Here is a 16441-nt window from a genome sequence, read left to right on the forward strand (position 1 = left end):
ACGTTCACAAAACTGCTACCTAACCCTATAAGGCTCCATTTCCACCAGTCAGCACCTACAAAGCTGCCTAACTCCTGATGCCATCTCACAGCTAATGAGCTGATCGGAGCTCTTGCTGACATCTAAGCCCCAGAAAGATTCTCAAACTAGGTGTTCCCCTAACTATATCACCTGCCAGGCCTGATCCACTAGGCATGCTCAGAGCACACCTAACCTCTACAAAAGGGGGCAGAAAGCAGGTCAGGAATTTTTCAAACTGGCTGGGGTGTGCAGCTGTATGTCTAGAATACCCAATAGCGAAGGTGCTTATCTGGGATGTAGGAGACCCCAATTTGAATTCCCACTCTGCCTGATTTGGAGCAAGGACTTGAATCCAGCTCCCTGACATCCCAGGTGAGTGTCCTAACCATTGGGCTATGGGCTGTTCTGGAGGATGGCTCATTCAATTGCTTCTGTTGAAGCTGTTCCACTTTGCATAAGTACTTAAATATTCATTGGAGCAAGGACTGGAGCCTGGCTCTCCCACATCCTGGGTGAGTGTGCTGACTACTGACTATAAGGGGGTGGAGTCTCTGTTTTTTGTAAGAAATGGCTGACTTGGCTTAGACACCTCGCTCCAGGAAAAAGTTCATGGCTAAGAATCTAAAGCAGAGACAAGTGCCTAAGGCACAGCTCAATAGGAGTTAGGTACCAAAATCCCTTTATGCATATGGGCCCTAATCCCCACCCCTACATCTCACTCCTGGCTAGCTTAACGCTCCCCATTCAGTGCACAGGGAGTCTGGGTGCCTAAGTCAGGGTTGAGAATTCTAGCAGACTGCAGGACACCTAGGAGTTAGCGTTGCAATGCTTATGTCCTCTTTGAGAATCTACTCCTAACTCATTAGGTTTAGGAAGGAACTTCCCCTATAGGTTTTCCTGTAATTGTCCACTTCAGGGTCTCTTGCACCTTCCTTTGAAGCATCTGGTGCTGGCCACTGGTAGAGGCAGGGTACTAGACTAGACAGACCATTGGTCTGAACTGATATAGTAGTTTATAATTGGCAGGGGGAGGGGAACACCACGAGAGCATCCCCTGAAACCAGGACTTGGCATTGCAAGGGTAGTTCCCCTCTGACACCCCCTAGTGTCTGCCATTCTGGTTCTGCAGTGGTCTGTGGCTTCCTTGGCCCAGTCCTCCAGCCAGTTCAGTCCCCTTCTGGTATTACAACAGTCCAACTGAAAATTCAAATAAACATCCAAACAAATGGTTCTTCTGCCTCTCTTGGGTTATTCTGACATTCCCTGCTCTTCATCCCTACGCCCAGGCTCTGCAAAGTTCTTCTTTGCACCTTAAACTGAGCACTGCTCTCCACAGCTTTCTCCCTAGCGGCTTTTTTCCTCCTAGCAGGTTTCCCACTGTTTCCCTCTACAGGGACTCTGGCAGTTTCTCCCAGGGACCTCCCTGCTTCTTATAGACCTGACCGCAGGGTCTTTCACATGGCTTCCTCCTCCTAAATATTCTCTCTCAAGCCTTGTTATGAGGCCCACATATTCATCATACTAACACCTGCTCCCATTAGCCCCACCCGCCTCAGGCTGGGATATAGTTAATTACGGCACAGCTGAGACCAGCCACTTTCCCCTTATAGAGGCCAGTCTTCCTGTGATGCAGTTCCTAACTTCCTATTCTACTATTTTCCCTGCCAATGCTGGATTGTTTCCTACTTTACACTATCAGTGTATTGCCTACTACAGTGTGCAAAGTAAGGAGCTTCCACCACTTTTCTAGGGAGACTATTGCAGAGCCAGATATATCTTGTCATCAGAGTTCGTGCTGATATTCAGTCTCAGTTCTCCCTTTCTTAATTTCATTCCATTATTCCCAGTGGTAACCGTTAAGTAATTCCTCCTCATTCACAAGGCTGCCCAGGGCAGGAGGGAGGCAAAAGGGGCAGTTTGCCCTGGGCCCCCTGTTTGAGAAGGCCCCCAAACCAAATGGCGCTGTGACCCCACATGCCAAATCACAACGCCTAGAGTGGGGAGCTGGGCCCAGCCCCATGGAACAGGAGCTCCTTCCGTGGGGCAGGCTCACTCTCCAACAACCCCCCACGAGACCTCCCCTCAGTCAGTGGTCATTTTTTGGGGAATTGTAGAGAGGTCTCTGGCCCATTCATATTTGCACCCTTCAGATATTTGGATATTGTATCCCTTCCTTAAGTGTCATTTAGCTAAACTACATATGGTTAGTTCTTTTACTTTTTTCTTCTCTCAATCCCTCTAACTTGTCAATATTCTTCTATTAATGTGGTTATCAGAATTTAATGGAATACTTCAGAACTAGGTAGAGAAGGATGGTTACTCCCCTGCTCTGCATTTTTCCAAGTGGAATCTCATTTCATTCTTTTCAGCTCATGTTTCTAAACTGTCCAAGTCCTTTTGTATCATTCCTGTGCCCTGACTGGTGTTTCCAATTCCTCCTAAATTAGTATTGTTTGCAAATGTCATTAATTTATTGTTACCCCCCTGCTCCAGACCCATTAATGAAGTTATTAGAAAAGACCAGGCCTGATGATTCCTGTGGTTTCCCATTAGACACCTTCTTTCAACTTTACATGGTGCTGCTTTTTTCCCCTAATTAGTTTATTCTACTTCAGTGGCTTTATAACCAACATGACATTAGCTAATTTCTACTACTTTTTCAAGCAAGATTTCACAAGACCCAGTACCAAATTCTTTACTAAAATCCAAATATATTACTTCTGAAGTTCTCTCTTCATCTACAAGCTTTATAATCAAATATTTTATCTGTAAATATTTATTCTTTATAAACCCATGATGCTTATTGCTCATGGTCCCTTTTGGATTTAGGGATCAGAGCTGCTGTAAACTGACATAGCTGCACTGAAGCCAATGGATATACTCCAATTTACACCAGCTGAGGATCTGGCCCTAAATGTTTAGTGATTTCTTTTACTTAATCTTTGTTTCATTACTTTACCAAGGAAAGAAAATATATGTATAGGATGGCAATTGTCAAGAATCACATTTGTTTTCTATTTTCAGAATTGTCTGTTTGTTTTTCTCTGGCATCTCCCTAATAGTCTGTACTTTTTCAGAAATACCCTTTCATTTACTAGTATACTTAATATCCCCTAGGATAATCAATAGTTGGAATGGCTGATTAGTAGATTTTGAATTTTTTTATATGTTCTTTTACCATGCCAGAGACATACACCACGCTCCTTTACGCATTGAGAACAAAGGGGCACTTTAAAGAAATGAAAGGACATTTCATTTAGAACCAATAAAACTGTACTTCCCTTTCCAATTTATAGATAACCTCTGTAATGCACTACTACAGGAGGCCATCAAATGAAACTCTGAATTTGAAAACGGGATAGATAATGTTATGACCATGCCTCTTATAACATTTGTAGCAATGGTTAACAAATAGGGCTGTCGAGCGATTAAAAAATTAATTGCGATTAATCGTGCTGTTAAACAATAATAGAATACCATTTATTTAAATATTTTGGATATTTTCTACATTTTCTACACTGTCAAACGTTAGAGCCTACAAGTCCAATCAGTCCTACTTCTTCTTCAGGGAATCGCTCACACAAACAGGTTTGTTTACATTTGCAGAAGATAATGCTGCCTGCTCTTGTTTACAATGACACCTGAAAGTGAGACCAGGCATTTGCATGACACTGTTGTAGCCAGCGCCACAAGATATTTACATGCCAGATGCGCTAAAGATTATGTTCCTGGATGATTCAACCACCATTCCAGAGGACATGCGTCCATGCTGATGACGGGTTCTGCTCGATAACAATCCAAAGTAGTGTGGACTGACATGTTCATTTTCATCATCTGAATCGGATGCCACCTGCAGAACGTTGATTTTCTTTTTTGGTGGTTCGTGTTCTGTAGTTTCCACATCAGAGTGTTGCTCTTCTAAATGCATGCTCCACACTTCATCCCTCTCAGATTTAGAAAGGCACTTCAGATTCTTAAATCTTTAGAAATCTCACATTGGTATCTTCTTTGCATTTTGTCAAATTTGTAGTGAAAGTGTTTATAAAATGAACAAGTACTAGGTCATCATCCGAGACTGCTATAACAAGAAATATATGGCAGAATGAGGGTAAAACAGAGCAGGGAACATACAATTCTCCCCCAAGGAGTTCAGTCACAAATTTAATTAATGCTTTATTTTTTTAACGAGCATCATCAGCATGGAAGCATGTCCTCTGGAATGATGGCTGAAGCATGAAGAGGTATATGATGTTTAGCACATCTGGCACGTAAATATCTTGCGACGCCAGCTACAACAGTGTCATGCGAACGCCTGTTCTCACTTTCAGGTGACATTGTAAATAAGAAGCGAGCAGCATTACCTCCCATAAATGTAAACAAACTTGTTTCTCTTAGCCATTGGCTGAACAAGAAGCAGGACTGAGTGGACTTGTAGGCTCTAAAGTTTTACATTGTTTTGTTTTTGAGTGCAGTTATGTAACAAAAAAATCTACATTTGTAAATGGCACTTTCATGATGAAGAGATTGCACGACAGTACTTGTATGAGGTGAATTGAAAAATACTATTTCTTTTATCATTTTTACAGTGCAAATGTTTGTAATAAAAAATAATATAAATTGAGCACTGTATACTTTGTATTCTGTGATGTAACTGAAATCAATATATTTGAAAATGTAGAAAAACATCCAAAAATATTTAATAAATTTCAATTGGTATTCTATTGTTTAAAGTGCGATTAATCACGATTAATTCAAAAAACTTAACTGCGAATAAAAAAATTAATCACATGAGTTAACTGCGATTAATTGACAGCCCTATTAAGGTAATACACCTCTACCCCGATATAACGCTGTCCTCAGGAGCCAAAAAATCTTACTGCGTTATAGGTGAAACCGCGTTATATCGAACTTGCGTTGATCCACTGGAGTGCGCAGCCCCGCCCCCCCAGAGCACTGCTTTACCGCGTTATATCCGGATTCGTTTATATCGGGTTGCATTATATCAGGGTAAAGGTGTATTTGAATATTATGATTTATAAGAGATGGCCTGCAGAAGTCAGGAAGGAGTTTTTCCCTATATGTACATTATTATACAATGGCCAGGACCATCAGAGTTGAAGTTCACTTGCATCTGAAAGATCTGCTGTAAACTATTAGAATCAGAATACTAGCAGTTTGATTTGGCTTGGTAATTATTATGTTCCTATTGAGTCTTCAGAAAAAAAGCAAAACTGGCAAGTTGTGCACTTTGCTTTCAGGATCCAAAGTTGGATCTGAGTAGGTTATCTTACAGTGGTCTATATTTTGAGAAGCTTTGCCATTTTACCCTAGGTTTCCCCTGGCCTCACATGCTCTTTATAATTATTACTATTAACATGGCATCTTTGATCATTAAAGCATTTTACAAATATGAATTAATTAACACAGGCTGAAAAGTATTGCTATAAAAATGAAATGTCCCAGGAACTTTATCTTGGTTACAGAGACAGGTCTGGGGCTGTTGGGATCAGAGATCTTGGTTTGGCTCAGCCACAAAATTATGACCTAGGTTCAAATCCTCCCCAAACTTGGGTTTTGCTTTGGGCCTTTTTCTGCTTGCTCAATATTATTACCTCGCTGCAACAAAATAACCTTGACATTCACTGTTTCATTGTTATGTTCATTCACATACAGATAGGTAAGAACTTCACTTAACTGCATGAGCTGCCAGCAGACCTTTTTCCAGGTAAAATAACCATTAACACAGGTGAAGTTAGAGGGCCAGACACCTCCTGTGAGGTGAGAAATAATTTTCCTGGAACTGATTGCAGCCAGTCAGGATGTACTTATTTGCATTTCATTACTGTAGTACTTTATTGTTTCTGATCCTACTATTGTTAGTCTTAGAGGAGGAAAAATACAGAGATATGGCTCTTCAAATGACTGTTTTTAGCCAATCAGGAGTCAGGATTTCTCATAAATGTAATAAAAATCAATATAAAAAAGCCCCCTTCCCTTCCTGATTTATTGTATCAATAAAGGATAGTCCTGCTGAAACTGTAGGCAAACAAGAAAATAATAACATTACCTTGGAGACAATTTACATCCACGTTGCAAGTATGCACTGAGTGTCCCAGTTGCTGCAAGCAAGAGACCAAGGTATGGAGGTGAGGGCTTCATAGGTCTCGAGGAAAACTCTGGATGAAACTGGACACCAACAAAATATGGGTGATCTAAAATCCAAAGGGCATAAAGAAAATGGTAAAGGCTAGAAAATAGAAGAGAGTTCTTAATAAAGCTACTTTATAAGGAAAAAGATTTAACACAGGACACTCAAGGTTTCATAAATACCTCTCCAAATCTTATAATTTCATATGAATTTAATGGGGAAAAAGATCTTAATATTCTTTGATTAAATACAACAAAGGAAAACTGAATACAGCTATACAGGCTGTAATATGCAGACCTGAATGCCAATAATAGCACAAGCCACTCGTGATTTCATTCCCATATTTACAATGAAATCACTAGAATGCACCGAGTGTGCTTAGGCTTATCTCTCATATTTACACTGTAGTTTAGTTTAGTCTCTACATATTTTGTGTGCATGTACAGATACACATAAATCTAAGCACAGTGTGCATAATAAACTGTCAGATCCTGCAAGCTGCTGAGTGCCTTCAACTCCCACTGAAATAAGTAAGTGTCAAGAAGGCCCACTGGCTGGAAATAGGAAGAGAATGATGACCCCATTTTGCGGAGGATTTTGATATTTGGTTTCATTCTGACTTGGAACACAATCCCAAAATACTGTAATTATCCACACAAGGGAATGGAGCTCTGGCTCAGGTGTAGTCTGTGTGGTAGGCTGCTGCAGAACCTAGAAGCCCTGAGGTACCCTGACTCCAACGCAGACTGCGTGACGGGCTGCCCCAAAGGCATGGAGACGCTGGAAGCCTGGGCTACTAAGAAGCTGCAAAGCTCAGAGCCAGGGTTCCCTGGCTCTTGGCTCCCCATCAGCCTGCTGTGGAGTCAGGTGGACAAGCTGGCAGGAAATCATCTCTGTGAAATGGTTTGATTTCAACAAAAGGGCAAATTCTGACAAAATGTTTTGTTGGTATTTTCCTGACCAGCTCCAGAGAATATATTTACTCAATCTTTTCAAGTAGGACAAAGGAGCTGATCAGATGTCCCAGTTGTGTGTACTACTGACCTGCAACCTTTGGTATAAAATACTGTAGAATAGAAATATAAGGATTAATTGCAATAAGTATGGTCACTACTAACAGAGAAGACTTTTTTTTTTCCTCTAAGGAGAACTCTGTTTTTTCCTGATGGGGAATTCTGACTGGTAAATGGGAATTGTGTGACCTTAATTCATTCATCCCATGTGTATGCATTGATACAGTTTTTAATTACATGATCACATACTGTTTTTTCCACAGGACCCCTGCCTCATTCAATGAAGGGATGGACCTGCTCTGGGACTGAATCATGGTTGTGTAGTGAAGGAGGCTCTGTAGGATCCCTGCTTCATTGGTCTCATGGGGAGGACAGCTGAATGCTGCCCTGAAGAACTGGATTCTATCCCTGCCTCTGCCACAGAGTTTCTGTGGCTTGCTGGGCAAGTCACTTAAACCAAAATTTTCACAGGTGGTCACTTATTTCCTGGGTTCCTTACTTGAGACTGTACAGTCTGATTTGCAGAAGTGATGAGCACCCACAGCTGCAACTGAAGGCAATGGGGCTGTGCTTTGAGCAAGTACTATTTAATGCTAAGTTACTCTGAAAAATCAAGTTCTAAGTGTCTCAGCTTGATTAGTGGATATGCTCGATTAACCTTTGTGCCTCATCTCCCCATTTGCAAAATGGAAATGCCATCCCTCACCTCACAGGAGTGTCATGAAGATACATTAATATTTGTGGATCACTCTGATATTACAGCAATGAGCACCACAGAAAAGTCCTTGAGGAAATTAATACTTCTGTCTTCAGAGCAGGGTTTGGATAGTGTGCAGAAAATAAGGCCTGGTCCATGAACAATGAAAAGCAAACAAAATATGCTGATTCAGTAAGCACTGTCCATTCTGTTCACTGAATGAGGAGGGGTCCTGTGGAAAAACTAGTATGTGATCATGTAATTAAAGAACATTAAGTGGTCATGTTAGAAAAACATCTGGAGAGCTTAAGATCACCTGAAGACACCAGGTCTATTTGTTGGACTGTAGCAAAGAAAATGGTCAAAGGCACTGCTGATGCTAGCACTAATAGCCACATCTACTCTAAGGCTGTGCAGCTATACATTATAATGACCCTTACTATAGCTTGTGTGTGACAGAGAAGACAATGAACATATATTATAAATAGTAGTTTATCACATTCAATATAAACACTGAAAGTAATAGAGTAGCAGCACTGACTTTCTAAAGCCAACATAAAAATAGAGTAGGTATATGTTTCTCTTAAAAATAGAATAGTGTGCTTATGTTGAAGCAAGATGCGTCTAGTTTATATCTCCCATTGTTGTATGCATGTTGGTGTAGCCATACTGATCCCAGGATATTAGAGAGATGAGGTGGGTGAGGTAATATCTTTTATTGGACCAACTTCTATAGGTGAGAGAGACAAGCTTACACAGAGCTCTTCTTCAGGTCTGGGAAACTCGAAAGCTTGTCCTCATCAACAGAAGCTAGTCCAAAAAAAATATATTACCTCACTCACCTTGTCTCTCTAGTTTAAATCTGAGCATTTAGGTAAGGTTACTATTTGAAAGAAAGTAAGGGGAAATGTTTTAGGACATTCCTGTTCCATACACCTATTTCTCCCACAAGGATGCTGCTATTAAAGCCCTAAAGCAGTTAACATTGACCATTATCAGAGACAGGACATTGGACTATATTGATCATTGCTCTCTTCTGGTACAACAATTTCCAAAACAGTTTCCAGTTCCAGTGAGTTCCGCTGCATTATCATAGAGTTGGTGGTTACAGGAAAAGTATGTTTTCCTATGACATTGAAAACCAGGTGTACACTACTTTTACAATCACTAATATATCACTGCAAAGCATGCCATGTAAGGTATCAATGGAAAAGCTGTAATCTGCTAAATATGATAATCCTGTTTATATGCATATATCATCTTTGTATCTGAAGTTATGAATACTTGCTATGTATTTGTATCTCAAACATGGGTTGTGCTCCTGGCTTATACCCCACAGACAAATTTACATTCAGGCTAGCCATCACTGGTTGATGGGCCATCCATATGGTGATGGGCCATTGACAGGAATCAGCTCTTCAGTGAGCCCTTCCTGAAGATGCCACAGACAGTGTGGAGCCAATGGCTACCCATATGAATTAGCAAAGCATGTAAGGACATGTGATGAGGACATGTGAACTAAGACTCCATCTTTTGCAAGTAACTTTCCATGCTCATGTGATCCGGGACTCCATATTGGCCAGTAACTTTCCATGCAAGAGTTGAGCTAAAATTTGCAATCTGTGACATCACTGCTTTGTCTTCATTCCTGCTTCTCATCTCTGCACTGTGATTTTCTAAGGAAGCTTTGAACATACGACTGAATGACCCCTGACCTGCTTGGGTGAACCAGAGAGATTTTTTGTTTACAACCTAGTAGATTCAACATCACTGCTATGATCCTGATCTACAGATTCTGAAAATCACTTGTAATGTATCTGATTCTCTTAACCATTTAAGAACTTTTTTTCTTTTTATGTTGTTAAACCTTTAGTTTTTAGCTACTAATGGACTGGCATCAGCTTGATGTTGGGTAAGATCTGAGTTATATATTGACCTGGGGAGGTGGCTGATCTTTTGGGATTGGAAGAACTTTATATATGATGAACATGGTTTTCAGTAACGTCTCATCATAAAGATCAGATGTCTGGGTGGTGATAAGGGCTGGTTGCCAAAGGGGGCTGTGTTGTTAGCTTCTTGTTGACCAGTGTGGTGCTACAGAACCTCATTCAGTTACTGGCTTGGTACATCTAATGTTAGAATAGCCACCAGGTTTGGGTGTGTCTGCCCTATTTTTATCAGTCTGTCCTGAATTTGGTATTCTCAGCTGAGACTCGCACCAGTCAACAAGGTGGTTACAGGAAAAGCATGTTTTCCTATAACAATGAAAATCTGGTAGTTTTATATGTTTTAAAGGAATCTGGTTCCATTGCTTGTTTCTTTTAGGGAACCATGCTATATGGTAAAAGCAGCAAAACAAGATTATTGCAAGACATCAAAATAGTATCTGTAGGGATATTCTTCTGAAATGCTTTGCCTACCCTATTTGGTAGAATATATTTCTGTCCCCAGTGTCTAACTCCCCTGAGGGGATTGTTTTTCCCCTTCAATGATCAGAGCCCCTTTGCAAACCATTGTGAAATAATTCCAGGTTTTACTGCTGTTCTTATTCCTCTCGTAGTAACATATAATTTAAAAACCCTGCCCTATTTCATTATGCTCCCTACATAAATCATTTCATCCAAAGCAAATGAAATAGCCTTCTAATACCAATTATCAGCAGGTGTAGCAGGAACAAACTATACAAAAAATTACCATGAGAGTTATTTGATTATGAAAGCTGATGTACACCTTAGTGGCAATCTACACTGCAGATGTTTGACATGATAGAAATACATCTTCATTCAAACTCTGGTTCAGAATTAAAGCTTTCTTCTTTGACAGAAACAGAAATATAACCTTGTGTTTTAGCAGTTTATAATATCCCACTTGAAAGGTATTTTGGAAGCCTGAATAACACATTATGGTGTGTAAAATTAATTCACCATTCATGTCTCCAGAGAATCCTTTCAGAAACAGTGTTCTGTCCAATAACAATTTGCCTTTAACTTTGATTCTGTATATAATGGCTGAAATTTTAGCTAACAGTTAACATTTATTAGACTCAGTGACTTAAAATAGGGATGAATTAGCAAGGGGCTCAAAAGAAGAAGAGAGCTATTATCCCTCCTGGCAGTACAATGTTAAAATTCAACAAAGTAAAGTCAAGTCAATCTGCAGAATAATTTCTCCTTTATGTTTTGTGTCTTCTGGAGGTCCTTGCCATAGGGGAGAAAATAAATCTTATTTGGTGTAGTAATCCAAATCTACTGAGTATCCATATTGCTAAAACCCACCTGTTTGAAGTAAAAATAGTTAACTTCTTTGTGAAGGAACAGAGCTTGCTTTCTAGACAGTGGTTCTCCTTGGTTTCAGGGAAGAGACACATAAAGGAGTTGTGTGTTTTGTTGTGGGTTAAAGGTAGAATGGTAGCAAGAATCCCATCTGGCACTCCCTTTATTGAGTTTATTCAGAGTTATTTGGACAATTAATAGCCGCAAAAAGGCTATCTGCTCTTCAGTAAAGGCAATAATCCCTTCCAGACTACCTGTTTGAGGGGAAGAAGTTATTTGGCTTTTTTGATGCCTCAGCCACTACCTTATCTATTGGTTTGGCAAACACCTTGCCACCTGCGTATTCTGATGTGGTCAGGAGTTGTTGAGCTAGGATGTCAGCCTTTTGGAAGAGAGCCGCATGACTCCTTGACACTGCATTGTACGTATCGTCCTAGAAGAAAAATGGAGGGGAGTGGTTCCTAACATATTCTGGTTGGAGCCTCGTCCCTTTGTACTAGAGCAGTCATAGGATACAAGAATCATTTTTGGCTTAGTTAGTAATGTTTTTATATACAGTTCACTCTAATAATGTTCTCACTTATTTAATATATGCAGAAGGTGTTACAAAAAAACTGAGCTACTTACTTTCCAGTTCAATGATCTCCATTCTACTCCCTTCTGTGTCACGGCCAACAAATTTCAAACCTTTCTCTTCAAAGCAGCCAGTCAATTCTGGATTTACCTGGAAAATTGAAAAATACGGGTAGTAATTATTGTAGTATTTACATAGTTAACAAAGGTAGATAAGTTTTAATTTTTAAATATATATGTAGGAAAGTAGGGGCTGGGAATTATCCCTTGTTTAAAAATTGTGCAGTGGAAATTTGTAAAATTGGTGATTCTTACGTAATATGTAATTAAACAATTTTTTTAAAATGTGAAATACATCCAAAATACTAAAATGGCTCCTACTAGTATACTATATTTGTATCAAGCATGGTTAATATTCTAAAACATGTATTATGTAGCTAATAAGCAAGTATGTTTCTTTAATATAGTCAACCTTAAAACAGTAAGTTGGTGAACACTTGAAGTCCTAAAGGAAAACAATGCCCAAGTAAAACCCACATGACTCATAATACCTAGAATAAACAACTTCATACAGCACCTTCTCACACATACATACCCACAGATACTCACAAATATAGGATATTCCTTTCCCAAGCAAATTAACATTTAACAACCCCAGCCACCAAGTTGATACCCAACCAACCTTAACTCTGCCCTATGTGGCTTGTCAGTGTTCCTGTAACTCATTATTTCCTATACTTGATTTCAGCATTATTTGCCCTAAGGAGCTGTGCAATTTTAAGTAAGGTTTGGACGTGTGGGGGGTTGTTGTTTGGGGGTGGGTTTTTTTTGTATTTGAACTACATCGTGTTTATTATTTTGCTATTAATAAGGAGTGTTACTACATTGCATGGTTGGTAGAATAATAGTTATTGATCATTAGGCAAGAGAGAGTGTACAAGGGGCTCAGTGGGCTGGGCAGCCTAGTAGTTAGTGTACCCAAATTCCAGCCCTTTGCCTCTCTCTCAGGGCAGCAGAGGTATCTTTTCCTGATCTTAAGCCAGGGATCTTTGGCTTCCCACCCACGTCAAGCTATAGGCCCTTAAGAGGATATAGTAGGGGAACCTGTGAGAAAGTGACACTGGCAGAGTCCTCCCTGCAGTAAGTCTAAGTTGCTCCCCTGAGGCACTTCCTACCTATAGATCCCTTCAGTTTGTAGCATGCCCCTATAGTCCAAATGAACAGTCAATCCCCTTACACCAGAAGAATCCAAAAGAGCAGGGCTCTGCCAGACTTGCTGGTTCTTAAAGAGGGTGGTAGCTGGCAAAGGCTCTGCCTGTGGGCCTTGCCCACTCTGTGGCCCTCTCTCAGGCTCACTCTTCTGTCTGGCTTCCCAGAGAAGGATTCCTCTCTGCTACAGTCTGTTCACCACCCTTTGGCTGAGCTCCTTTTAACCCAATCCTCCAGGCGGAGCATGCTCGGCAGGTCTGGAGGCACAGGGCAGCCAGGGCCCAGTATTGCTTTTAAACCCCTTCAGGCCCTGGGTGGGGTTTGTATATCCCATCACAGAGAGGTACAATAAATGTGTAGTTTTTGCAGGGCATGCAGCATGAACTGAACATGGTTTGCAGAACAGGAGTGCTATCAGAGCAGTGCAGCCAGGAGACAACATTCTTCTTTTTATTTTGTCATTAGTACTTGCTACTCAGAGTCACACAAATGTGATTACCTCCCCTATTGTGCTGGTGTTCACTGATATAGATGGAGGCCTAACAGTCCCCTATAACTTTATTCAAGTAACCAATCAAATCATTTCTCATAAGCCATCTCCCCTTGTGATGCTTCTCTTCTAGTCTGCACAGCATAAGTGCGGCTTCCCCTAAGATCACTCTGAAAGTCTGTTGACAGGAGGGGCTCATACAATAAGCTGCAGTTACCTCATCTTAGAGACAAATCTGTTACCTATGTGAATTATCTGAGCTCAACCAGCCTGAGAAGCAGTACACCTAATCCTGCTCCCAATGAAATCAATGGGAGTTTTACCATTAACTTCACTGGGAGAAGGATTAAATCCAGTATCACTCTTCAAGCTGGGTCTCCTAAAATGCAACATTGTCTGCAAACTACAGAACCCTTTGAAGTACATCTAAATAGTACCTACTATTATACCAACCCCCTAAAGCCTTGCTTCACCCTTATTCAGGAAAACTCCCATTGACTTCAGATTAAATAAATTCTTCATAGTTTGCCAATGCTATAAATTCTCTACAATATAAATTATATTAGCAATGCCTTACCTCATACCGATGCCTGTGTCGTTCCTCCACAAAATCTTCATTACCATAAAGTTTCCCTGAAAATAACACAAGGGAAATGATTAATAGCAAAGTATTGCTTCTATCAAACATTTCTAGAAAGCAGAAGATACAGCTCTTACCATGTGCCATAGTGTTTCTAGTGTTATTCTTTTAGCTCACAATGTCTTGCACATGCTCCATGAAATCTAAATTCCAAGAAATTTCTTACACTCAGACAAACAACCCAATTGTATTCACTATGCCCCTAACACAATCTTCGCTTGTGCTTTCCTATCTCACTACTTGTTCATCTTTCTTTATTACTATTTGACCCATATAATGTTAACTTATCCAGTTGTTTGCAGTGTTGTTGTAGCCATATTGGTTCCAGGATATTAGAAAGACAAGGTGGGTGAGGTAATATCTTTTATTGGACCAACTTCTGTTGGTGAGAGAGACAAGCTTTCAAGCTTACACAGAGCTCTTCAGAAGAAAAAGAACAGAATTTGGTCCAATAAAAGATATTACCTTACCCATCTTGTCTCTCTATCTTACCAGTGAGTATCAACTTCTGCAAGTAAGATTATGAATAACTTTTGTAGACTGTAGAGCTTAGACACCTCCACCCGCAGGCGCCACCCCCGCAGCTCCCATTGGCCGAGGTTCCCGGCCAATGGGAGCAGTGGGGGTAGCGTGCAGAGCCGCCTAGCCACGCTGCCACCTAGCCACGCCTCCGCCTAGGAGCAGCAGGGACAGGTTGCCGCTTGCAGGGAGCTGCCCAAGGTGAACACTCCCCGGATCTCCCACACCCCAACCCCCTGCCCCGAGCCCCCTCCCGCACCCAAACTCCCTCCCAGAGCCCACGCCCTGGACGCTCTCCCATGCCCCAGCCCTGCACTCCCTCCCGCACCCAAACTCCCTCTCTCTTAGTTAACCTGCATTCTTCACTTACCAGCACGCCCCCCCATTCCCCCCAACATGCATACAGTTTTTACTGTAACTTTTTTGAGATGGGGCGATCACATCTGCACACAGTATTCAAGACATGGATGTACCATGGATTTATATAGAGGCAAAATGATATTTTCTGTCTTATTATCTATCTCTTTCCTAATGATTCCCAACATTCTGTTCACTTTTTTGACTGCCGCTGCACACTGAGTGGATGTTTTTAGAAAACTATCCACAATGACACCAAGATCTCTTTCTTGAGTGGTAACAGCTAATTTAGACCTCATCATTTTATATGTATAATTGGGATTATGTTTTCCAATGTGCATTACTTTGCATTTATCAACATTGAATTTCATCTGCCATTTTGTTGCTTAATTACCCAGTTTTGTGAGGTCCCTTTGTAACTCTTTGCAGTCTGCTTTGGACTTAACTATCTTAAATAGTTTTGTATCATCTGCAAATGTTGCCACCTCACTGTTTACCCCTTTTCCCAGCTAGAAAGTGATGAACTTCTAACCGTAGTTCTAATTAAAGATAATGGACCAAATTCTGCTCTCTGTTACACTGCTGTAACTAAGATTAGAATCTGGTCCAATGTGTTATTGCAAGACTGAACTGCTGGAAGACATCTCCAAAAATTGCAGTGTGAAAATACAGAGAACTGACTGAGGTGGTTACAAAAGTTAATCCTAGGGAAACCTTTAGAACCCCTCAGATTCCCATTCTAGTTGTGATTTATGAGGAGTGGGAGCAGGATTTCCTTCTCCAATACAGATTATCAAAGCTTTACGCATTCCTCTGACACATATGGCCATCCAAGCTACTCAAAATGCTGGCACAGATTTACAACATATCGCTGCACCTTAACATTAACCTTTCTATAAGCAGATGATAAGGACCACATAATAACTGCAGTATAGCAACAGGAAAAGATTATACATGATGAAGTGTGTATCCATATCCTCTCTAGTGTTACCCAAGCCACATAGCTGATTGTCAAAAAGCCATTATCTCTAAAAGCACTTTTTCTTTTAAATGGGTATATATACTGCACTTTCATTTCCTGCCAAATTACATATGATCTTAAAAACTCGAAAAGCTATTGTCTACAAATCTGAGAAGGCTAAACATTTTTTCATATCCCAGATGAATGCTGCAGGCAGAAAAGATGAACAGGATGATAATGTAGCAAGTACGTCTGAATCTGTTGATGGACAAAGAATTGTATTGTATCAAAGTTTTATCATCACCTTATTTCCTTTGTGAGACCTGCTAATAGGTAACCTACATTAAGCATTATTGCAGCTTTTGAAACATGTGGCTGAAATTGAATCCCTGATATGGTATTTCTTTTTGCCTACCAGCTATGATAAGTAACCTAACTTAAACCACTTCTCCATTTTGATCCCACAAAAACAAAGAAACAAAAACCAGAACACTTTTTGTGGGGCTGGGAGGTAGACCTAAGCTGGGCTGGGGGGTTGGCT

General features: G+C 40.6%; 1 protein-coding gene across 2 annotated transcripts in view; it reads right to left on the reverse strand.

The window, feature by feature from the left end:
• LOC113405127 (CTP synthase 2) overlaps positions 1–16441 on the reverse strand; it is a 134079-nt gene that overhangs the window by 9726 nt on the left and 107912 nt on the right. For both annotated transcript variants that reach the window (XM_026649738.1, XM_026649735.1), the window contains exons 16-18: positions 14001–14056; positions 11779–11875; positions 6089–6233 (exon numbers count right to left, since the gene is read on the reverse strand). In XM_026649738.1, the coding sequence (XP_026505523.1) occupies positions 6089–6233; positions 11779–11875; positions 14001–14056 (298 nt within the window). The remainder of the gene's footprint in view (positions 1–6088; positions 6234–11778; positions 11876–14000; positions 14057–16441) is intronic.

Source organism: Terrapene carolina, unplaced genomic scaffold, assembly GCF_002925995.2.
Source record: "Terrapene carolina triunguis isolate 2854851 unplaced genomic scaffold, T_m_triunguis-2.0 Scaffold23, whole genome shotgun sequence".
Taxonomy (NCBI): domain Eukaryota; kingdom Metazoa; phylum Chordata; order Testudines; family Emydidae; genus Terrapene; species Terrapene triunguis.